Below are 23,829 nucleotides of genomic sequence, written 5' to 3' on the forward strand. Positions count from 1 at the left end.
AACCTGCGCTGTAACAACCCCCCCTTCCTAGGCCAGTATATCCTTCCTGAGGTTCGATGCCCAGAACTGAACACAGTTACTCCAGGATCTCGCCCAGGGCCCCAAGAATTCTTAATCAGGCACTGCCATTCAGCACTGGTAAGGAGAAAGGACAGGTTATAACAGCCGGGAGTCTCCTCGGCATTGTTCCAACTCTGCCGCCATAATTTTGCGGAATTATAGTGGAAAAAGAAAGTCTTGCATTTCTATCGTGCCTTTCACGACCACCGGATGTCTCAAAGCGCTTTACAGTCGATGAAGAACTTTTGAAGTGTAGTCACTGTTGTAATGTAGGAAACACAGCCGCCAATTTGCACACAGCAAGCTCCCACAAACAGCAATGTGATGATGATCAGATGTTTGGTTTTTTTGTTATGTTGATTGAGGGAAAAATATTGGCCAGGACACCAGGGACAACTTTCTTGCTCTTCTTCGAAATAGTGGCCATGGGATCTTTTACGTCCGCCTGAGAGAGCAGACGGGGCCTCAGTTTAATTTCTACAGCCGAAAGACGGCACTTCTGACAGCACCGCGCTCCCTCAGCACTGCCCTGGAGTGTCAGCCTAGATTTATGTGCTCAAGTCTCTGGAGTGGGATTTAGAACCCACAACCTTCTGACTCAGAGGCAAGTGTGCTATCTACTGAGCCACAGAGCTAGGAGAAAGTTCTCAACCAACGTTCCAGGGCTGTATCCGCTCACCAGAGTTGATCTGATAAAGGGGGGTGGGGTGGGTGGGGGGGCGAGGGGTCACACATCTGGAAAAGTCAATAATCTGCCTTCCCTTTACCGACCTTCCGCGTATTTCCAGCAGGTTTCTGGTCTTAAATCCTGATTTCTGGCACTTTTTTTTTGCTATGTTTTGTTCAGCCAGTTCATTGACCTGTTTCTTTCTTTCTTCCTTTCTTTGTCAAACAGCGGTGGTTAAGAAGGAAGAGAAGGTCTTCCGAGATTGCGCGGAGGCCTCGGAGTCTGGGGCCAATGTGAGTGGGATCTACACCATCCATGTTGAGAACATGACCGAGCCTCGCAAGGTAACCAACCACACACACGCACGTCCCTCTGCCTTACTCTCCCTGCCAGCACTGACCAGTAATTCCGGCCACTCCGTAACAGACTAACAGATTACTTCCCATCAGGTTCTAATGGGTGTCATTAATGTAATGGGAGGTAGTTACGACACATTCCACTCTCTTTATCCTGCTAAATGTTCCCAGATTTTGCTCCTCTGTAAAATTTATCCTTACGTTGTTTTAATGGTCAGAAATGCATGGGTTGCCAACTCTCCAGGATTGGCCTGGAGTCTCCAGGAATTGAGGGTTAATCTCCAGGTCACTGCGACCAGCAACACCCGGGAGAGAAATCACAGGGGGCAATAAAAAATTGTGTTTCTTTTTATTTTCTTTTAGCGCTTTTGTTTATTAGGTATAAAAATATCAGATATGGGGGAAAAGAAAGGCTGTTTGATTGACAGTCAAGAATCATTCAATGGATATTGAAGAGTCTGTCGGCTTTCCGATTGGCCGTGGGAAGGCAGGGCGTCACCAGGATGGACATGTCGGGCAACCAATGGTGGGAGAGTGGGGGGGTGGGATACCGCGAGGATGGACATGCCGGGCGACCAATGGTGGGAGAGTGGGGGGGTGGGATACCGCGAGGATGGACATGTCGGGCGACCAATGGCGGGAGAGTGGGGGTGGGGCACCGCCCGGATGGACATGTCGGGCGACCAATGGCGAGAGAGTGGGGGGGTGGGATACCGTGAGGATGGACATGCCGGGTGACCAATGGTGGGAGAGTGGAGGCGGGGCACCACCAGGATGGACATGTCAGGCGACCAATGGTGGGAGAGTGGGGGCGGGGCACCGTGAGGATCGACATGTCGGGCGACCAATGGCGGGAGAGTGGGGGGCGGGGCACCGTGAGGATGGACATGTCGGGCGACCAATGGCGGGAGAGTGGGGGGGCGGGGCACCGCGAGGATGGACATGTCGGGCGACCAATGGCGGGAGAGTGGGGGGCGGGGCAGTTGGCGGCAGGAGGTCATGTGATGAGACCTCCAGGAACAGGTCCAACCAGAGTTGGCAACCCAAATGGGCTGGTGTAAAGACTGAAACTGATGGACTGAGAGTGGGGCAGGTTCTATAAGGGGCGAGCAATCCGCTGCCACTGGATTACCTCCCAGCTGGTGAAGGTGGAGATCTACTCCGGACACTTACAGAAGGAAAGCAAGGCCCCATAGCCTGCCCTTGGTGTCTGAGCACTGATTGGCCAGCTCTGCCTCAGCACTGGTTTCTGGTTTCTAGTCCTGGTTTCGAGCACCTGGAGGCTTTCCTGCTCTTGGTTGCTTCCAAGTTGAAGAACGTGGTCCCTAGAACGCTCACCGTTTGCGGCAGATGCTGCAACAACTCCTGAAAATAATAAAATAGTATCGCGGTGTCTCCCCTCGCAGTGGTGCGGGAGTTTGCTGAGCTCAGCGTTGATTCCGTGCAATTGGAATGTGTCCCTTTTAGGGTCAAATGCAGAAAACTCATTCGTTCACTTTTTTTCAGATAATTAACTGTGTTCCCTAGAATTGCAAAAAGTTGGCAGCCTATGTTCCTTTCAAATCTGGCAGGCGGCTATGAACCATACTTCAATAAAAATACGATGGTTCGTCAGAAATGGCTTTGAAATTTTGGCTCATAGGATAAAATGGAGCAGATACTTTTCTGTGTTTCCCTCTAACAGAGGTCGAACACACTGTTACTCTGTAAGATTGACAGTGAAGCACTCTATCAATCTCATAAGGTCTGAATTAACTACACCTGCCTGCTTCCTGTTCTTAATGCTTTACTTTATGTGTTGACCCAGAAGGTCAGAACATTAGCCAACAATCTTCTCTTCTTCTTCTTCTTAGGCAGTCCCTCGGAGCCGAGGATGACTTGCTTCCACACTAAAAATGAGTTCTCAGGTGACTGATGAGTCCAATGCGGGACCTACAGTCTCTGTCACAGGTGGGGCAGACGGTGGTTGAAGGGGCGAGTGGGTGGGGTGCTTTGGTTGACGTGCGCTCCTTCCGCTGTTTCCGCTTGGCTTCCGCTTGCTCCCGGCGAAGAGACTCGGGGTGTTCGCCGCCTTCCCGGATGCTTCTCCTCCACTTTGTGCGGTCTTGGGCCAGGGATTCCCAGGTGTCGGTGGGGATGTTGCACTTTTTCAAGGAGGCTTTGAGGGTGTCCTTGAAGCGCTTCCTCTGCCCACCTGAGGCTCTCGTGCCGTGTCGAAGCTCCAACAATAGGCCCAAGAAGGTGACGCGTTGGGTATTTACTTATTGTTAATTGAACACTAGAGGGGCCCCCTGATGGGAGCAAGCACATTGCAGCAATTACCCTCCAGGGTCCCTTAAAGTTTGTTACATCATAAAGGAAAAATGTTTTAGAGAGTCCGAAATAAAAGCAGCCATTGCGTTGCTGCACCAACTTGTGTGTTTATTGGTCATTACAGTAGACAACTTTGCAAGGCCTCCATTTTGATGGCAGGTATTCCAATCCCATTGCGCTTCGCACCACCGTGGCTCCAGTAAGCATTGGTGTTTCCTCCTTTTCTCTGCAGGTTTACTGTGACATGGAGACCAGTGGCGGGGGGTGGACAGTGATACAGAAGAGGGTTAATGGCAGCACAGACTTCCAGAGAAATTGGAGGGAATATAAAATGGTGAGTAAATGGGGAAAAAACCCAGAAACAACTTGCATTTATATAGCGTCTTTCACAACCTCAGGACATTCCAAAGCGCTTTACAGTCAATGAAGTACTTTTTTTTGAAGTGTGGTCACTGTTGTAATGTAGGAAACGTGGTAACCAATTTGTGCACAGCAAGCTCCCACAAACAGCAGTGTGATAATGTCCAGATAATCTGTTATAGTGACGTTGGTTGAGGGATAAATATCAGCCCCAGGAGAACTCCCCTGCTCTTCTTCAAAATAGTGGCCATGGGATCTTTTCCACCCACCTGTGAAGGCAGATGGGGCCTCGTTTTAACGTCTTATCGCTATTCACTCTGTCAGTACCTTTCAATCTCAGAACCTTTAAATCTCTATTAAATCTCCTCCTACCAGTTCCAGCAGGGGAGGGGAAGAGGGAAATTCAGCCTGATGGTGAGGGGGACTGTGAGCTGTCCAATTTTCCCCCTTTTCTGCTGCCATCCCGCCCAATTACATAGAATTACATAGAATGTACAGCACAGAAACAGGCATTCGGCACAACTGGCCTGTGCTGGTGTTTATGCTCCACACGAGCCTCCTCCCACCCCTCTTCATCTCACCCTATCAGCATATCCTTCTATTCCTTTCTCCTTGTTGTGTTTATCCAGCTTCCCCTTAAATGCATCTATACTATTCGCCTCAACCACTCCCTGTGGTAGCGAGTTCCACATTCTCACCACTCTCTGGGTGAAGAAGTTTCTCCGGAATTCCCTATTGGATTTATTATTTTATATTGATGGCCCTTATTCACCAATAAATCCAACAGCGAACTGGTGAGAGGAGATTGAGAGACTGATTTTGCCTCCTTTTCCGCTGTTTTCCATCCTGTCCAATTTAATAGGAGGAAAACAGGAAGGCAGATTATTATTTGAATGGCAATAGATTGGGAGAAGGGGAAGTGCAAAGAGACCTGGGTGTTCTTGTGCACCAGTCGCTGAAGGTAAGCATGCAGGTGCAGCAGGCGGTTAAGAAGGCAAATGGTATGTTGGCCTTCGTAGCAAATGGGTTTGAGTACAGGAACAAGGATGTCTTGCTACAGTTGTACAGGGCCTTGGTGAGACCACACCTTGAATATTGTGTGCAGTTTTGGTCGCCTTATCTGAGGAAGGATGTTCTTGCCATGGAAGGAGTGCAGCGAAGATTCACCAGGCTGATACCTGGGATGGCAGGAATGACGTATGAGGAGAGATTGTGTCGATTGGGCTTATACTCACTGGAGTTTAGAAGATTGAGAGGGGATCTCATCGAAACCTATAAAATTCTGTCAGGCCTGGACAGACTAGATGCAGGAAGGATGTTCCCAATGGTCGGGGAGTCCAGAACCAGGGGTCATAGTCTAAGGATAAGGGGTAGGACATTTAGGACTGAAATGAGGAGGAATTTCTTCACCCAGAGAGTGGTGAACCTGTGGAATTCTCTACCACAGAAGGCAGTAGAGGCCAATTCATTAAATGTATTCAAGAAGGAGTTAGATATATTTCTTAAGGCTAAAGGGATCAAGGGATATGGGGAGAAAGCAGGGACAGAGTTTGGATGATCAGCCATGATCACATCGAATGGCGGAGCAGGCTCGAGGGGCCGAATGGCCTACTCCTATCTTCTATGTTTCTATGTTTCTATGTAAATCCAGCGGTCTGGGCCCATTGGCGAGCAACACCCACTAGGCCGAGGCACTGAAGGGTGATTGGCTCCCGTGGCACGGTGCTCCTGTACAAGTCAATCCCTTCAGGAGAGGAGCAGAGAAAGTTGGGGGAACAACGGGAAGATCCTCAGCCATAAAACGAGACAAGGATTTGCTTTTGCGATTCCCATAGTTTGAAGCCTGCGATTGCTTTGGCCTTGAGCCATTCATGAGCTCGGGTTTGGTGCCAGAGAACTAACACAGTGCGATGTGGAGACTTAATACAATGCGTCTTTAAATCGCAGGTTTCCATTCCGGGACCTGGAGCCCTCTGTCATGTTGTCCGAGAGTGACCAGTGTGGTATTAAAAATGCTGATTGTGTGGGAAAGATCTCCGATTAGGCTGAAAGCTTCAAGCCCACAAGAATCAGATCGAGTTTAAAAATAGCAATGAGCTCAGAGTTTTATTGAATGCAGTGAGTGCTGTCAGAACCAAAGATTAAGTATGTAACTCTTTGAGAAATGCTCTCTTGGTACATCAGTGAGTGAAGCAAAAGTGTAGAAATTATGATGAACCTTTATAAAACACTGGTTCGGCCTCAACTGGAGTATTGTGTCCAATTCTGGGCACCGCACTTTAGGAAGGATGTGAAGGCCTTAGAGAGGGTGCAGAAAAGATTTACAAGAATGATTCCAGGGATGATGGACTTCAGTTACGTGGTTAGACTGGAGAAGCTGGGGTTATTCTCCTCGGAGCAGAGAAGATTGAGAGGAGATTTGATAGAGGTGTTCAAAATCATGAGGGGTCTGGACAGAGTAGATAGAGAAACTGTTCCCATTGGCGGAAGGGTCGAGAACCAGAGGACACAGATTTAAGGTGATTGGCAGAAGAACCAAAGGCGACATGAGGAAAAACTTTTTTACGCAGCGAGTGGTTAAGATCTGGAATACACTGCCTGAAAGGGTGGTGGAGGCAGATTCAATCGTGTCTTTCAAAAGGGAGTTGGATAAGTACCTGAAGGAAAATAATTGCAGGGCTACGGGGAAAGGGCGGGGGAGTGGGACTAGCTGAAGTGCTCTTGCAGAGAGCCGGCACGGGCCCGACTGGCTGAATGGCCTCCTTCTGTGCTGTAACCATTCTATGATTCTATGATTCTAACTATACGGAGAAGGAACGTGCTAGGATCTAAGCCTGGACTGAGCCGGTGTTTCTGCTCCACACCAGCCTCCTCCCACCCCTCGTCACCTCACCCTATAACCATATCTTTCTATTCCTTTCTCCCTCATGTGTTTATCTAGTTTCCCCTTAAATGCATCTACACTATTCACCTCAACCACTCCCTGTGGGAGCGAGTTCCACATTCTCACCACTCTCTGGATGAAGAAGCTTCTCCTGAATTCCCTGTTGGATTTATTAGTGACTATCTTATATTTATGGCCCCTAGTTCTGGTCTCCCCCACAAGTGGAAACATCTTCTCTACGTCTACCCTATCAAACCCCTTCATGATTTTAAAGACCTCGATCAGGTCACCCCCTCAGTCTTCTCTTTTCTAGAGAAAAGAGCCCCGGCCTGTTCAATCCTTCCTGATGGTTATAACCTCTCAGATCTGGTATCATCCTTGTAAATATTTGTTTGCACCTTCTCCCCGGTGCCTCGATATTCTTGTTGTTATACAGAGAGATGAGCTGAGCACAGCGCTCTAATCTTCTTCCTTCACTGAAAGTCAGGGCGATTTCCCGTGGGGCCCTCAGTTTTGCCAATATTGTTAACATTCCTAAACAAAAAATTGCATTTGGCACCAAGCCTTGTGGACGGAGAGCAAAAACAACTCACAAGCTGGGAAAACCACTTCTAATCACAGCAAGAAGTCTTCTTACAAGAGTCTGTAAATCCACTTCTGAAGAGCTCTGAACCTTAACTAATCTGCATCGGCCTGGATCATCGTCAATCTCTAGTGACATTGCCTGCAGATAAAATAAATTTGTCTGTCTGCCTCTACTATCTCTCTGTCTGCCCCCCACTCTCTAATTCTTTCTATCTCTCTTTGTCGTCCTCCTTTTCTCCCTCTCTGCCACAACCATGTTTACAGTCTTGTGTTCATTCACTCTCTATATATATATCATTCGTTTTGTGTTGTGGATTATCAAATCCTCAGATGCTGGGGCTTCCTGCCCTGGAGGGGAGGAAATGTGACAGCCAATTTAGGCACAGCAAGCTCCCACAAACAACAATGTGATAATGACCAAATAACCTGTATTATTGATGTTGATTGAGGGAAACAATTTGCCAGGACTCCGGGGCGAACTCCCCTGCTCTTCTTTGAAATAGTGCCATGGGATCTTTTATGCCACCTGACAGTTAACATTCCTCGGTTTAACGCCTCATCCGAAAGACGGCACCTCCGACAGTGCAGCACTCCCTCAGCACTGCACTGGGAGTGTCAGCCAGGAGCTATGTGCCCAACACTGGTGAGGCCTCAGCTGGAGTATTGTGTTCAGATTCTGGGCCCCACACTTTAGGAAGGATGTCAAGGCCTTGGAGAGGGTGCGGAGGAGATTTACTGGAATGGTTCCAGGGATGAGGGACTTCATGTTACGTGGAGAGACTGAAGAAGCTGGGGTTGTTCTTTTTTGGGGGGTTTTCCCATTTGTTCACAGGATGTGGGCGTCACTGGCAAGGCCAGCCTTTATTGTCCATCCCTAATTGCCCTCGAGAAGGTGGTGGTGAGCCGCCTTCTTCAACCACTGCAGTCCATGTGTTAAGGACCAGATGGGTTTTTACAACAATCCGATAGCTTCATGGTCACCATCACTGATACTAGCTTTTTATTCTAGATTTATTTAATTAACTGAATTTAAATTCCCCAGGTGTGATTGTGAACTCACGTCTCTGGATTATTAGCCCAGTGACATAACCACGATGTTACCGTACCCCACTCTTGCCAGAGCAGTGAAGGTTAAGAGGAGATTTGATCCAGTAAATAAGGAGAAACTGTTTCCAGTGGCAGGAGGGTCGGTAACCAGAGGACACAGAGTGAAGGTGATTGGCAAAAGAACCAGAGGGAGATGGGGAAACAGTTTTTTTACGCAGCGAGTTGTTGTGATCTGGAACGCGCTGCCTGAAAGGGCAGTGGAAGCAGATTCAATAGTAACTTTCAAAAGGGAATTGGATAAATACTTGAAGTGGAAAAATTTGCAGGTCTCTGGGGAAAGAGCAGGGGGAGTGGGGCTCATTGGACAGCTCTTTCAAAGAGCCGGCACAGGCACGATGGGCCGAATGGCCTCCTTCTGTGCTGTATCATTCTACGATTCTAAGTCTTTAGTGTGGGACTAGAACCCACAACCTTCTGTTTGTCACACTTACTTCCTTGCCATGATTTTATCACGTTTGGGTGCCACACATGGTACACTTGGTGTTGCTTTTACCTGTAAGGTAAGTATGGTACATTACACTGATCGCCCTGTCCTCCCAACACTAGGTTACATGGGATTCCATAGGATATACGGCACAGAAACAGGCCATTCGGCCCAACCAGTCCATGCCGGGGTTTATGCTCCACTCTTTCCTCATCTAACTCTATCAGCGTAACCCTCTATTCCCTTCTCCCTCATATGCTTGTCCAGCCTCCCCTTAAATGCATCGATACTATTCGCCTCAACCACTCCCTGTGGGAGCGAGTTCCACATTCTCACCACTCTCTAGGTAAAGAAGTTTCTCCTGAATTCCCTATTGGATTTCTCGGTGACTATCTTATATTGATGGCCTCCAGTTATATTCTTCCCCACAAGTGGAAACATTCTCTCTGTATCCACTCGATCAAAACCTTTCATCATTTTAAAGACCTCTATTAGGTCACCCCTCAGCCTTCTCCTTTCAAGAGAAAAGCTGGTGGCGCTGCTGCTCCAAGCTCCGTCTCCCACTGCTGATCCTCGAAGTGGCACCGCAGCTAACTTGGACGTGGCTCTTTGTTGTTGTTAATTTGTGTAAATGTTATTTCTGCCCCCACCTGCAAGTTTTGTTGATGTGTTATTTAATCTAATTTTCAAATCTGCCACCTGTTGCTGCCTCTCCAACGCCCCATCCTTCCCACCTGCTTCCTCTCCCACCTGCCCGCCTGCCACTTGCCCACCTCTCTGTGAATTCAAGAACAGGAGTGTCGTTGTTCACTGCCCAGCTCCTTCCTCCATCAGCCTCTGAACTCTGAACCTCGGGAAGATTGTCTGACAATTTCTTTAGATGCTAATCGTGCTTCACGGTGCCCTGTCGGCAGGTGACCGGTGCGGGGGGGGTGGGGTGCGGGGGGAGAGGTGCCCTGCGATCGAGTTAACATAGAAACATAGAAGATAGGAGCAGGGGTAGGCCATTCAGCCCCTCAAGCCTGCTCCGCCATTTAATGAGATCATGGCTGATCATTCAAATTCAGTACCCTGTCCCTGCTTTCTCCCCATATCCCTTGATCCTTTTAGCCTTAAGAAATATATCTAACTCCTTCTTGAATATATTTAATGAATTGGCCTCCACTGCCTTCTGTGGTAGAGAATTCCACAGGTTCACCACTCTCTGGGTGAAGAAATTCCTCCTCATCTCTGTCCTAATGTTATCTTTAGACTGTGACCCCTGGTTCTGGACTCCCCCGCCATCGGGAACACCCTTCCTGCATCTAGTCTGTCTAGTCCTGTTAGAATTTTATAAGTTTCACTGCGATCCCCTCTCATTCTTCTAAACTCCAGCGAGTATAAGCCCAATCGACTCAATCTCTCCTCATACGTCATTCCTGCCATCCCAGGTATCAGTCTGAAAGTATGAAAGTTCTATTTTTAAGTTGTATTAATTTCTCGGTTGTACAGGTGAATATTGGTGAAACGTGGAGGTGTGATCACTGCTGAAATGAAAGATTAGGGATGAATATCACACGCATGACATTGGCAAAGCGTTGATTCACTTGCAGGTCACACAGTTTTTTTTTAAAGTTTGCAAAATCACAGAAAATTTAAACGTGACTTTCTGCGAATTTCCTGCGCTTCAAAAAGTACTTCCTTGGCCGCGAAGCACTTTGGGACGTCCTGAGGTTGTGTGAAAGGCGCTGTGGAAATGCAATCGTTCTTTCTTTCCTTTCCTGGCTCCCAGTAAAAGTGTTGCCCGCCGGCAGCCATTCTCACACTCCCGTTTTTCTCTGGCAGGGTTTCGGCGACGGGTCGGGTGAGTACTGGCTGGGCAACGAAGCGGTTTACCTGCTGACCAGTCAGCGGGCCTACTCGTTACGGATTGAGCTGAGGGACTGGGACGGCAACCAAGTCTACTCCTTGTACGAGAAGTTCCACTTGAGCAGCGAGAAGCAGAATTACAGGTACCGAGTTTGTTATTGGTGGTAAACGGTCACCGGGAGAATAATAAAAGTTCCCCCCGCCGCAGTAAAATGAATGATTCCCAGGCCGAAATATCACACTCCAAACTTTCCAGCACTCCCGTTGTTCATGATGTCATCGAACTTGGCATGCCAGATTTTATTATTTTATTTTTGCAAGTGTGGCCAATATAACACAGGAACAGAAAAGGATCACGCCGATGAATTTATCGTCTTAATAGTAATTAATTTTTTTTAAACCCTATAAAAATGGAGAGGCAGCAAATGGTCACAGCTTCCCTCCACTGACTGACTGTGAAATAACCTCCTGGAATGCCACATGTGAAAACTGGAAGATAAACCCCACCACGGGCACTCCAGACTCCACAGTGTTAACACGCAAAGCTTGTCGTTACCTCTGCTATCCTAGTGTTTAATAGGTTTCGAATCATTTAAGAACATAAGAAATAAGATCAGGAGTAGATCATACGGCCCCTCGAGCCTGCTCCGCCATTCAATAAGCTCATGGCTGATCTTCGACCTCAACTCCACCTCCCCGTCCGATCTCCATATCCCTTGATTCCCCTAGAGTCCAAAAATCTATCGATCTCAGCCTTGAATATACTCAAAGACTGAGCCTCCACAGCCCTCTGGGGCAGAGAATTCCAAAGATTCACAACCCTCTGAGTGAAGAAATTCCTCTTCATCTCAGTCTTAAATGGCCGACCCCTTATCCTGAGACTGTGACCCCTAGCTCTAGACTCTCCAGCCAGGGGAAACATCCTCTCAGCATTTACCCTGTCAATTCCCTCTCAGAATCTTGTATGTTTCAATGAGATCACCTCTCATTTGTAGGGGGTTTTGGTCTGGGGTTTGTGTCTGGCCAGTCAGTCGTGTCTGAGCTGCTCCAGCCCCGTGCGGTTCGAATCCTTTGGTTCTGAGCACTGGACTTATTTACAAGTAGCGATATAGACAAACGAGACCAGTGGTTTGGTGCAAAGAAAACCAATGTTTATTAAAATGGAGAAACAATTACTATACAGAGAAAATCACTATGGATGCAGCACAATTACACTTAACGGGGGAGGAGAAACGGACACATCGAGGGAAAATGACTAAAATGACACTCCCCTTAACTCCCACCCTTTACACCTATCTAGATTGTCTTGTAATGGGCCAGAAAGTTGATGCTCGCCAGTCTAGGATGTTGAAACGCCTGCTCCGTGCCCTGTTGCCTGCCGATGTTTTAGGTTTTCACCGCCCCAAAGCAGAGATACCCCAGTAATTCAAACGTAACTGCGGGTATCCTACTTCCCTGGATGGGCTCTTCGTCGACGATCCTCTCGCTGGGTTGATGATACGGTAGGGCACCGGAGGCGAGGCGGGAGAGAGAGAGAGAGAGAGAGATGGCTTCCCGAGGGACTAGTTATACCCTTCCTGGTAGCCCTTATCTCCCGCCAGGTCAGCTCATTTCTTTTGTCTGACCTGGACGTGTTGAAACTCATACAAAGGGTACCGATCTGGGCCCATCGACCTGAATGGCCGGTTAATCGGTTTTAAACATCTCATCAGTGTTCCCCTTTGTCCAACTGGTTTAGTGATGGGGCCATTCCAGTCTGAGTGCCCCGTTGATCGTTTGTAAACAGCGTCGATGTTCTCTAACGAAGGTCTGAAATGCAGCTAAGCTTGTCCCATTACGTGTTGAATAGGCCTTGCCTGCTCTTGATTGTTTGTGTAAACAACCTTGATGGTTTTTAATCAGAGGCCCGAATGTCACTGGGTTTGCTTCTCATGCATAAATGCAGAAGGTCTGTCTGCATCCGAGTTTCTGGAAAGTTCCTTCTTTGTCAGTCCAAACTGAAACTTACAGGCTTTTGCCATGAGGCTGACCGCAGCTATCTTGTTGAGCCCTGGGTTTTAAACTCAGTCCAACCAGGGTTTCTTTAATAAACCAAAAGTAAATCTTCGGGGGAGACATGAAATTTGCGAATCCTTTCACATTCTTCTAAACTCCAGAGAGTGTAGGCGCAATCTACTCAACCTCAGTCAGAGCTCTCCCTGTTTCTGCTATCATTTCTTTAATTCTCCTTCCATATGTCCCTTCTGATTCTCTTCTCGGAAGCACCGGCACTGTTGTAATGTTGGAAAGGTGGCAGCCAATTTGCACACAGTAAGATCCCACAAACAGCAATGAGGTAAGCAGGTAGATCACCTGCTTTTCAATAACTGATGTGTTTTTGGCCGATCAGTTGAGATGTCCTTGCCATCCAGAGGCCAGGGATACCAGTGTTCTTAGCGGTGAGAGGAGAAACCATTAAATTCCTTCCAGATTGTTCCATCTCCCAACTTTCTCACTTCTTGGGGCTGATTTTCCTGCCTTACCACCTGGGTGCAGCAGGTTGACCCTGGCGGGTGACCTCTCCTGAATGGAACCCTCTCCATTTTTCCATCCATTTAGAGTAATGGACGGTGAATCCAACGTCCTCGGTCCTCGCCTGTGTCGTGCGTCCTTGACGCTTGCTCACGTGAGCAGGTGAAAATCCCGGAAGGTCCAAGGCAGGCGAGTGACCCAGGCGAGCTTAACTGCCCATCCACCCGGTTTCTGCCGAGGTGGGTAGGGTTAAAATCTCTACCTCTACCCCCAGTGTTTAAAAATGCCTCGTCCTGTGTGCATATGAGGCCTTAAATCAACAAGGGAAGGGGGAGCTAGGTAGGTAAATGAGGGGGAAAGGAATAGAAGGTCATGCTGATAGTGTGAGATGAAGTAATATGGGTGGAGGCTTGTGTGGAGCATAAACACCAGCATAGACCAGCTGGGCCGAATGGCCTGTAAAATGAACTTCAAGACCATTGGTCTCTGAGAGCATGTAGCTTATTCTGACAATGATCATGGGGCACAATGAACTTTCTATCACACGCTAGGGATATTGCACACTGGAGTCCTGGACTGCCCCATGAGCACTGTACTGTTAGAAGGAAGCTTGCAGCAAATGGATCATCCATGTTATCGCATTGTAGGAGAGAAGATAGAGGCAGGCACAGGAGCAAAGACATATACAAGGACAGAGGGGGACACATACAGATCGAGACTTAGATACAGTGAGACAGAGAGAGAGAGACAGTGAGAGAGACACACAGAAACTGAAAGAGACAGAGTGTGAGAGAGAGAGAGGGGGAGACACAGAGACTGAGAGACAGATACAGTGAGACAGAGAGAGAGACGGTGAGAGAGACACACAGAAACTGAAAGAGACAGAGTGTGAGAGAGAGAGAGAGAGGGGGAGACATAGAGACTGAGAGACAGATACAGTGAGTCCAAACACCAATCCGAGTGAACCAAATCATTAAACAATGCAAAGAAACCTACCTGGAACATTGGAACAAAATAACCGAAAGCCAAAGCAGATTAGAATGTTACCGGGCCCTAAAAAGAGAATATAAACTGGCAGACTACCTCACGACCATCAGAGACACAAAACAGAGACAGACCCTCACCAGGTACAGACTAAGCGACCACCAACTGGAAATTGAAAAAGGCAGATACAAGAAATCCTGGCAGCCTAGAGAGAATAGAATATGCGATCAATGTCTGGCCGGCGAGGTTGAAACAGAAATGCATTTCCTCCTAAAATGCGAAAAATTCAACACATCAAGAAACATATTATTCAACAAGCTAAGCCAAACAACCCCAGATTTCAAGGAATTGGATGACCTGTCAAAATTGAGATTAGTCCTGGGAGAAGGAGACAGACCATACCTTGGGGCCAAATATGTAACAACATGTCACAACCTGAGGACTGTTTAAAATTAAGACTGTTTAAAATTAATATTGAACGTACCAAATGAAGTAGAAAGACTGTTTAAAATTAATATTGTTTAAAAGTAATATTGTATGTACCCAACAAATGTCAAATCGATTGACACCTACAGAATGTTGGAAAACTGTACCTTTTTGCTATGTAAGCTTTGGCAATATGGTTCTCTGTAAACTTTCATGCCAATAAAGCATTTGAATTGGAATTGGAATTGGAATTGGAGAGAGACAGTGAGAGAGAGGGACACACAGAGACTGAGAGACACAGAGTAAGACAGAGAGAGGGAGACAGTGAGAGAGACACACAGAAACTGAAAGAGACAGAGTGTGAGAGAGAGAGAGGGGGAGACACAGAGACAGAGAGACAGGTACAGTGAGACAGAGAGAGAGACAGTGAGAGAGACACACAGAAACTGAAAGAGACAGAGTGAGAGAGAGAGAGAGAGAGAGGGGGAGACACAGAGACTGAGAGACAGATACAGTGAGACAGAGAAAGAGAGACGGTGAGAGAGAGGGACACACAGACTGAGAGACACAGAGTGAGACAGAGAGAGGGAGACAGTGAGAGGGACACACAGAAACTGAAAGAGACAGAGTGTGAGAGAGAGACAGGGGGAGACACAGAGACTGAGAGACAGATACAGTGAGACAGAGAAAGAGAGACACACACACACAGACTGAGAGACAGATACAATGAGACACAGAGAGAGAGATGGTGAGAGAGAGGGACACACAGAGACTGAGAGACACAGAGTGAGACAGAGAGAGGGACACACAGAGACTGAGGGAGAGATACAGTGAGACAGAGAGAGAGACGGTGAGAGAGACACACAGAAACTGAAAGAGACAGAGTGTGAGAGAGAGAGAGGGGGAGACACAGAGACTGAGACAGATACAGTGAGACAGAGAAAGAGAGACGGTGAGAGAGAGAGGGACACACAGACTGAGAGACACAGAGTAAGACAGAGAGAGGGAGACAGTGAGAGAGACACAGAAACTGAAAGAGACGGTGAGAGAGAGGGACACACAGAGACTGAGAGACACAGAGTGAGACAGAGAGAGGGACGCACAGAGACTGAGGGAGAGATACAGTGAGACAGAGAGAGAGACGGTGAGAGAGACACACACAAACTGAAAGAGAGAGTGTGAGAGAGAGAGAGGGGGTCACACAGAGACTGAGACAGATACAGTGAGACAGAGACAGAGAGACAGTGAGAGGGGGGGAGACACAGAGACTGAGAGACACTGAGGGGGACACAGAGCAAAAAAGGCTGAGAGAGAGATTCCATCTGGAGTAAGAGACAGGCAAAGGCAGAGACTGTGAAAGAGAGAGCGATACAGGAACAAGAGAAACAGAAAGCGACCCGTACAGAAGCACAAAGACAGGCTGAAATATATCAAAATCAGGGATTTATTTTTCTCAAATAAGATAGAACAAATCTTGCATCCTACAGCCAATGCAAACAGTGACGTGTTTTTCTAAGATGGTTTTGAATGGGAGCGACTGTTTGCTCGAAGCTCTGGACTTCAGTCAGTGTGGTAACCGCAAAGAATGTAACCGGATAGCTCTCTTGTCAAACTGGCTGTTTATCCAACGCAATCTAAACTCTCCAAATAAAGGTCTTTTCACCAATTCACCCTCAGTCATGTCACTCTCTCCGTCACCTCATGATTCATCCCAACAGCCTTTTGTAGATAGTTTTGGCAAAGACTCAAAGCGCGGAACATTCTCTCTCTCTCTCTCTGGATGTTTACTGTTTCCCCCAAACATCAGACTGACCCTCAGGGTCACGGTGATCTCACAAACAGTGTCATAGTGGCAAGTGCGGCAGGCGGCTGTGGGGGCTGTGTCAGCCAGCCCACCCAAACCCCACCCCCACCCCATCCCCCAGCATCCACCTCCACCCCCACCCAAACCATCCCCCAGCATCCACCTCCAAACCCACCCCCACCTCCACCCCCACCCAAACCCCACCCCCACCCCATCCCCCAGCATCCACCTCCACTCCCACCCCCACCCAAACCATCCCCCACCCAAACCCCACCCCCACCTCCACCCCCACCCAAACCCCAGCCCATTCCCCAGCATCCACCTCCACTCCCACCCAAACCCCACCCCCATCCCCCACCCCCACCCCAAACCCCACCCCTAGCCCATCCCCCACCCCCACCCAAACCCCACCCACCCCCAGCCCATCACCCACCCCCCACCCAAACCCCACCCAAACCCCATCATCCACCCCCACCCAAACCCACCCCATCCCAACCCCATCCCATAGCACCCAGCATCCACCTCCACCCAAACCCCACCCCATCCCCCAGCACCCAGCCCACCCCCACCCCAGCACCCAGCATCCACCTCCACCCAAACCCCACCCCATCCCCCAGCACCCAGCCCACCCCCACCCCATCCCCACCCCATCCCCCAGCATCCACCTCCACCCCACCCCCAGCCCATCCCCCAAACCCCACCCCATCCCCCAGCATCCACCTCCACCCAAACCCACCCCCACCCAAACCCCATCCCCACCCCATCCCCCAGCATCCACCTCCACACCAACCCAAACCCACCCCCACCCCCCAGCATCCACCTCCACCCAAACCCACCCCATCCCCCACCCCACCCAAACCCCACCCCACCCCAGCCCCCACCCCCTTCCCAAACCCCATGCAGCCCCCACCCACCCACGTTCTAAACCCCACCCACCCGTTTCCCAATCTCCCTCAGCACTGACCCTCCAACAGTGCGGCACTCCCTCAATACTGCCCCTCAGACAGTGCAGCGCTCCCTCAGTACTGTCCCTTCGACAGTGCTGCGTTCCCTCAGTATTGCCCCTCCGACAGTGCGGCACTCCCTCAGCACTGCCCTTCCGTCAGTGCAGCGCTCCCTTGGTACTGCCCCTCCGACAGTGCGGCGCTCCCTCAGTACTGCCCCTCCGACAGTGCGGCACTCCCTCAGTACTGCCCCTCCGACAGTGCGGCGCTCCCTCAGTACTGCCCCTCGGACAGTGCAGCACTCCCTCAGTGCTGCCCCTCCGACAGCGCGGCGCTCCCTCAGTACTGCCCCTCCGACAGTGCGGTGCTCCCTCAGTACTGCACTGGGAGTGTCAGCCTAGCTTTATGTGCTCAAGTGTCTGGAGTGGGACTTGAACCCACAACCTTCTGAGTCAGAGGCGAGTGTGCTGCCCACTGAGCCACGGTTGACACTGCGGAGTCTGGCATGAGCGTCTCCGAGGGGATTCCCAGCTGCTGAATCCACACCTGCAGCATTGCTCCTTGACCAAGTTCCTCCCCACCACCCCCCGAACCCCCCAGCCCACAGCGGATTACGATTCTCCCTTTTTTTCCCCCACAGGCTTTTCCTGAAGGGATACAGTGGGACAGCGGGACACCAAAGCAGCCTGGCTGTTCACCGAGCGAGCTTCAGTACGAGGGACGCGGACAATGACAACTGTCACTGCAAGTGTGCGCTGATGTTAACCGGAGGTACGAGGGGAGGGGGCCGTGTGTCACACTCGCTGCCCGTGCGCGCTTTCCTGCCGCTGACCAGGTGCCCGGTTTACGCTACATGTTTAACATTGAAGTTGAGAGATCTTAGGAAGTTTTTCTTTCTTACTTACACACTGGGAGTTTCCTCGAGGGAGGGAGGGAGGGGGGAGTGTTCTCCCGACTGTCCGTCATCACCGCAGAGAAAAGCCCCCCTGGATAAACCCACGGATACGGGGATATCCACCAAAATTTCGGCACCTGATCGAGAAAACCCTCTATCCACCAAAATTTCGGCACCTGATCGAGAAAACCCTCTGATGTAAGAAAACTACTAGGCACTTGGTCTAAGCGTTAAACAAAGCTTTAATCAACTGTTTTACAACATGGAGGTCCAGTTGTGTCCTTCACTAGTTCCTGTTAAGAATGTCCTGCGCAAGCTGGGCCCGTGCCCGAGTATTTATACTCTCCCTGGACAGCGCCACCCACAGGCCGCTCAGTATTATTTCATAAGTCTTTCTTTCATGAATGACTGATTCATGTCACCCCCCTTCATAGAATCATAGAAATTTACGGCACAGAAGGAGGCCATTCGGCCCATCGTGTTCGTGCCGGCCGATTAAAAAGCTCTCCAGATTAATCCCACTTTCCAGCTCTTGGTCCGTAGCCCCGCAGGTTACGGCACTTCAAGTGCATATCCAAGTACTTTTTAAATGTGAGGAGGGTTTCTGCCTCTACCACCCTTTCAGGCAGGATTTCCTTCCCAGGAAATTCCCGGCGACAATCAGTCGAACGGCTGAAACACTGGGATCCACCCTTTCTTTGGAAGTTCTTGGCTTTGGAGGTACCGGTGGGCCACGATCTGTTTGACTGGGGGAACAGGCTGGAGGGGCTGAATGGCCTCCTCCTGTTCCTATCAATTTCCTCACACTTTCTGCCACCAAATCACCGTACTCGCGGTGAAGTTACAACGGTGCGAGGAGATTCAGGGCCTTTGGGGAGAAATTCGGCATGTTCGTGCTTCCCGTTCGTGCCTGGGGGGGCGGGCGCTAACGGGTTTGCGGCGGGGGTGGGGCGGGGCGGGGCGAATGCAACGCCGCCCGTGACATTCACCCGGGATTTAACACTGGCGCTAACCATTAGCCCCTAGGCCTTTAGCGGCTCCCAGAATGTGACGTCAACACGTGTGGAACGCCCCGTAACGGCCCAGATGCAATGTTGACATTTGCCCGCTGCTTTCACGCCGGGCCTGAACGACAGGGACAGGAGGCGCGATGCAGTCGGATGTCCGCTGTAGGAGCCGTATTCAAAGGCATCAACATCTGGTTTCATTTTAATCGCCAATCAATGCTGCCTTCTCAGCTTGACATAGCGAAACATCCGTTTTCAGTAAGTTAGACGTTTCTTACTTTCAGGAGTGTTCTGCCCGCTAAAAATTTGTCCTTTTCATTCTGCTGAGATTTCGAAGTCCTACACTTGGTTATGTTAATGGGGGCTGTCCTGGCTCTCGACCTCGACCTCCAGCATCAACGTCGGAAGCAGAGACAAAGATTGGAAAATGTGTCCAGTGGGAGGAGGGCCAACTGGGCTCTCAACAGGAGGCCTTACCCTCCCAGGGTATTCCGGGAACACTTCTCCGACATAAATTTAACTGAGGAGCAGTGTCTTAGAGGGCTCTGCTTCAGCAAGGATGTGGTCACAGAGATCTGCCAGACCTCGAGCCTCAGATCAGGTCGACCACGGCTCTCCCAGTGGCAGTCAAGGTCACCGTCGCACTCAATTTCTTCGCCAGCGGATCCTTCCAGTCTGCAGCAGGAGACATAGCTAACATCTAAAAATATGTATTCCACTGAGAAGAAAAGTGTGTAAAAGAAAAGACAGCCATCCGTGGCTAAGTAAAGAAATTAAGGATAGTATTCGACTAAAAACAAGGGCATATAAGGTAGCCAAATCTAGTGGGAGGATAGAAGATTGGGAAAACTTTAAAAGACAGCAAAAAATAACAAAAAGATTGATTAAGAAAGGGAAGATAGATTATGAAAGTAAATTAGCAAAAAATATAAAAACAGATAGTAAGAGTTTTTATAGTTATATAAAAAGAAAAAGGGTGGCTAAAGTAAATGTTGGTCCCTTAGAGGATGAGACTGGGAAATTAATGGTGGGAAATATGGAGATGGCAAAAACACTGCATGAATATTTTGTATCAGTCTTTACAGTAGAGGACACTAAGAATATCCCAACACTGGACAAACAGGGGGCTAAAGGGGGGGAGGAGCTAAACACGATCAAAATCACTAAGGAAGTGGTACTCAGTAAAATAATGGGACTCAAGGCGGATAAATCACCTGGACCTGATGGCTTACATCCTAGGGTCTTGAGGGAAGTGGCGGTAGGGATTGTGGATGCATTGGTAATAATTTTCCAAAACTCCCTGGACTCGGCAAAGGTCCCGGCAGACTGGAAAACTGCTAATGTAACACCCTTATTTAAAAAGGGCAGTAGACAGAAGGCTGGAAACTATAGCCCAGTTAGCCTAACATCTGTGGTAGGTAAAATTTTGGAGTCCATTATTAAGGAGACAGTAACAGGACATTTGGATAATCATAATTTAATAGGACAAAGTCAGCATGGTTTTATGAAGGGGAAGTCATGTTTGACAAATTTGCTGGAGTTCTTTGAGGAAGTAACATATAGGGTGGATAAAGGGGAACCAGTGGATGTAGTGTATTTAGACTTCCAAAAGGCATTTGACAAGGTGCCACACAAAAGATTATTGCTTAAGATAAAAAATCACAGGATTGGGGGTAATATTCTGGCATGGATAGAGGATTGGCTATCTAACAGAAGGCAGAGAGTTGGGATAAATGGTTCATTCTCAGACATGGCAATCAGTAACTAGTGGTGTTCCGCAGGGGTCAGTGCTGGGTCCCCAACTCTTTACAATCTATATTAATGATTTGGAGGAGGGGACCGAGTGTAACATATCAAAGTTTGCAGATGGTACTAAGATGGGAGGGAAAGTAGTGAATGAGGAGGACATAAAAAACCTGCAAGGGGACATAGACAGGCTAAGTAAGTGGGCAGAGATTTGGCAGATGGAATACAATACTGGAAAGTGTGAGGTTATGCACTTTGGCAGGAAAAATCGTAGAGCAAGTTATTATCTTAATGGCAAGAAACTTGAAAGTACTGAAGTACAAAGGGATCTGGGGGTCCTGGTGCACGAAACTCAAAAGGTTAGTATGCAGGTGCAGCAAGTGATTAAGAAGGCCAATGGCATGTTGGCTGTCATTGCAAGGGGGATAGAATATAAAAATAGGGAGGTATTGCTTCAGTTGTACAAGGTATTGGTGAGACCGCACCTGGAATACTGCGTACAGTTTTGGTGTCCATGCTTAAGAAAGGACATACTTGCTCTCGAGTCAGTACAAAGAAGGTTAACTCGGTTAATCCCGGGGATGAGGGGATGGACATACGAGGAGAGGTTGAGTAGATTGGGACTCTACTCATTGGAGTTCAGAAGAATGAGAGGTGATCTTGTTGAAACATATAAGATTGTGAAGGGGTTGGATCGGGTGGATGCGGGGAGGATGTTCCCGATGATGGGTGAAACTAGAACTAGGGGGCATAGTCTTAGAATAAGGGGCTGCTCTTTCTAAACTGAGATGAGGAGGAACTACTTCACTCAGAGGGTGGTAGGTCCATGGAATATGCTGCCCCAAAAAGCTGTAGAAGCTACATCATTACATAAATTTAAAACAGAAATAGACAGTTTCCAAGAAGTAAAGGGAATAAAGGGTTACGGGGAGCGGGCAGGAATTTGGACATGAGTCTAGGTTCGGATCGGTCATGGCCCTGTGGGTAGCGGAGCGGGCCCAGGGGCCGTGTAGCCTGATCCTGCTCCTATTTCGTGTGTCTAATTCTGTTAGATTCAGGAGATGGTTCTGTGATAGTAGATTGGCGGTTAGGATCAGATCAGCCATGATCTTATTGAATGGCGGAGCAGGCTCGAGGGGCCGATTGGCCTACTCCTGCTCCTATTTCTTATGTTCTTATGTTCTTATCTCGCAGTTCGCCGTCCATTGCTGCATCCGGGAGGTCACAGAGGCTCTCTACAGAAGGAGAAGGGATTACATTTCCTTCCCCATCACCAGAGAGAAGCAGGACGAGCATGTATGCGATTTTGTCAGGATAGCGGGCTTCCCCGTGGTGCAGGGCACCATTGACTGCACCCACATGGCTTTGCGGGCACCTAACAATCCTGAGATCTTCCATAACCGCAAAGGCTACCACTCACTTAATGTGCAGTTGGTGTGCGACCACAGACAGCGAATCCTCAATGTCAATGCCCGCTATCCTGGCAGCAGCCACGATGTCTTCATCCTGTGTCAGACCGGTGTGCCAGCACTCTTCCAGCCACCACATCAAGCTCGCGGCTGGCTGGTCAGAGACAAGGGCTATCCGCTCTTCACCTGGCTCATGACTCCCCTCCGCAACCCTAACACTCCTGCCCAGCACTCATATAATGAGAGTCATGCCGCCACCAGGAACATCATCGAGCAGACCATCGGGGTGCTCAAGCAACGGTTCCGCTGCCTTGACCGCTCGGGAGGAGCTCTCCAGTACTTGGCTGAGCGGGTGTCCCATTTCGTGGTGGTCTGCTGCATGCTCCACAACTTGGCCATCATGAGGGCCCAGCCCTTGCCAGCAGTGATTGCGGGACCACCTCAGGAGGAGGAAGAGGGAGAGGAGGAGGACAAGGAGGAGGACGATGAGAAGGACGAGGAGGAACAGGAGCGAGGGAGGAGGCAGCCACTCAATCGGCCTTCTGGAAGGGTGGTCCGTGACCGCCTCATCAGACTGCGGTTCCAATAAATTCTGCCCCACATCCTGGTTGCTCACCACATCCCCATCGTTCCATCCATTTTGCAAGTCATATCACAGCGCAAAGCTGAAATGAGAGACAGCACAAATTCTGCAAAATTCCATTAATAAATTTATCAACATTCAGTCAACACATATATACAACAACAATATTAACTAATCACCCTTGTGCAATCCCTTAGTGTCCCTCCTTACTGTGCCTTTTTCTAATCTACTGCCCCTACGTAATCTGTGCCTAGTGATTGCAGCAGGGCTGCTGAGATGGCCTTGCAGAACACCCTCGAACAGCTCTGAGCCAGGAAGGCCCGGCTGTAGACTGCACCACTGATGCGCCTCAATAACTTCAAGGCTCAAAGTTAACTGGATAAAACTAGGCTTTTATTAGCAAAGAAAGATGCCTGTGTCTTCACCTAGCATTCTGCTGTTCTGTTGCAAGACAAGCCTGGGCTTGTCTTAAGTAGGGCCAGGTATGGGCGGAGCTGAAACACCCAATGGGGAGAAAGGGGGCGGTGCACTATATCCAATACAAGGTAAAACACAGGAGCAGGCAATACAATATATGTAGCTAAATACAGAGTCTGATGAATGACATATTTCATCACAACCACCTCAGGCTGGGTGGCAGCAGTGTGGCCCGGCTGGATAACAGGCAGCGACAAGGGCAATGGCAGAGTGGCAGTGATGGGAGCAGGAATGCTGTCATCCTGAGAGAGGACAGCAGGTTCCTGCTCCACTGACCCACTGCCACTCCCCCGGGGTCGCACCTCAGCATCCCTACCGATCTGCTGGAGCACAGATTGCTGGCCTGCTGCGACACCGTGAAAGCCCCGGTGGACTGCGGTAGACCCAGCCACGATGGCAGCAGTCAGAGCTTCCATGGCATCAAGCTGAGACTGCATGA

At 49.2% G+C, this 23,829-nt stretch overlaps 1 protein-coding gene across 1 annotated transcript in view; it reads left to right on the forward strand.

Moving 5' to 3' along the window:
• The window catches only part of angpt4 (angiopoietin 4), a 133,859-nt gene that overhangs the window by 100,581 nt on the left and 9,449 nt on the right, over positions 1–23,829 (forward strand). The window contains exons 5-8 of the mRNA XM_086005870.1: positions 956–1,071; positions 3,629–3,730; positions 10,581–10,747; positions 17,914–18,044. Of these exons, the coding sequence (XP_085861996.1) occupies positions 956–1,071; positions 3,629–3,730; positions 10,581–10,747; positions 17,914–18,044 (516 nt within the window). The remainder of the gene's footprint in view (positions 1–955; positions 1,072–3,628; positions 3,731–10,580; positions 10,748–17,913; positions 18,045–23,829) is intronic.

Source organism: Somniosus microcephalus, chromosome 13 (assembly GCF_052327205.1).
Source record: "Somniosus microcephalus isolate GS21.2 chromosome 13, FLI_Smic_1.0, whole genome shotgun sequence".
In the NCBI taxonomy this organism is placed as follows: domain Eukaryota; kingdom Metazoa; phylum Chordata; class Chondrichthyes; order Squaliformes; family Somniosidae; genus Somniosus; species Somniosus microcephalus.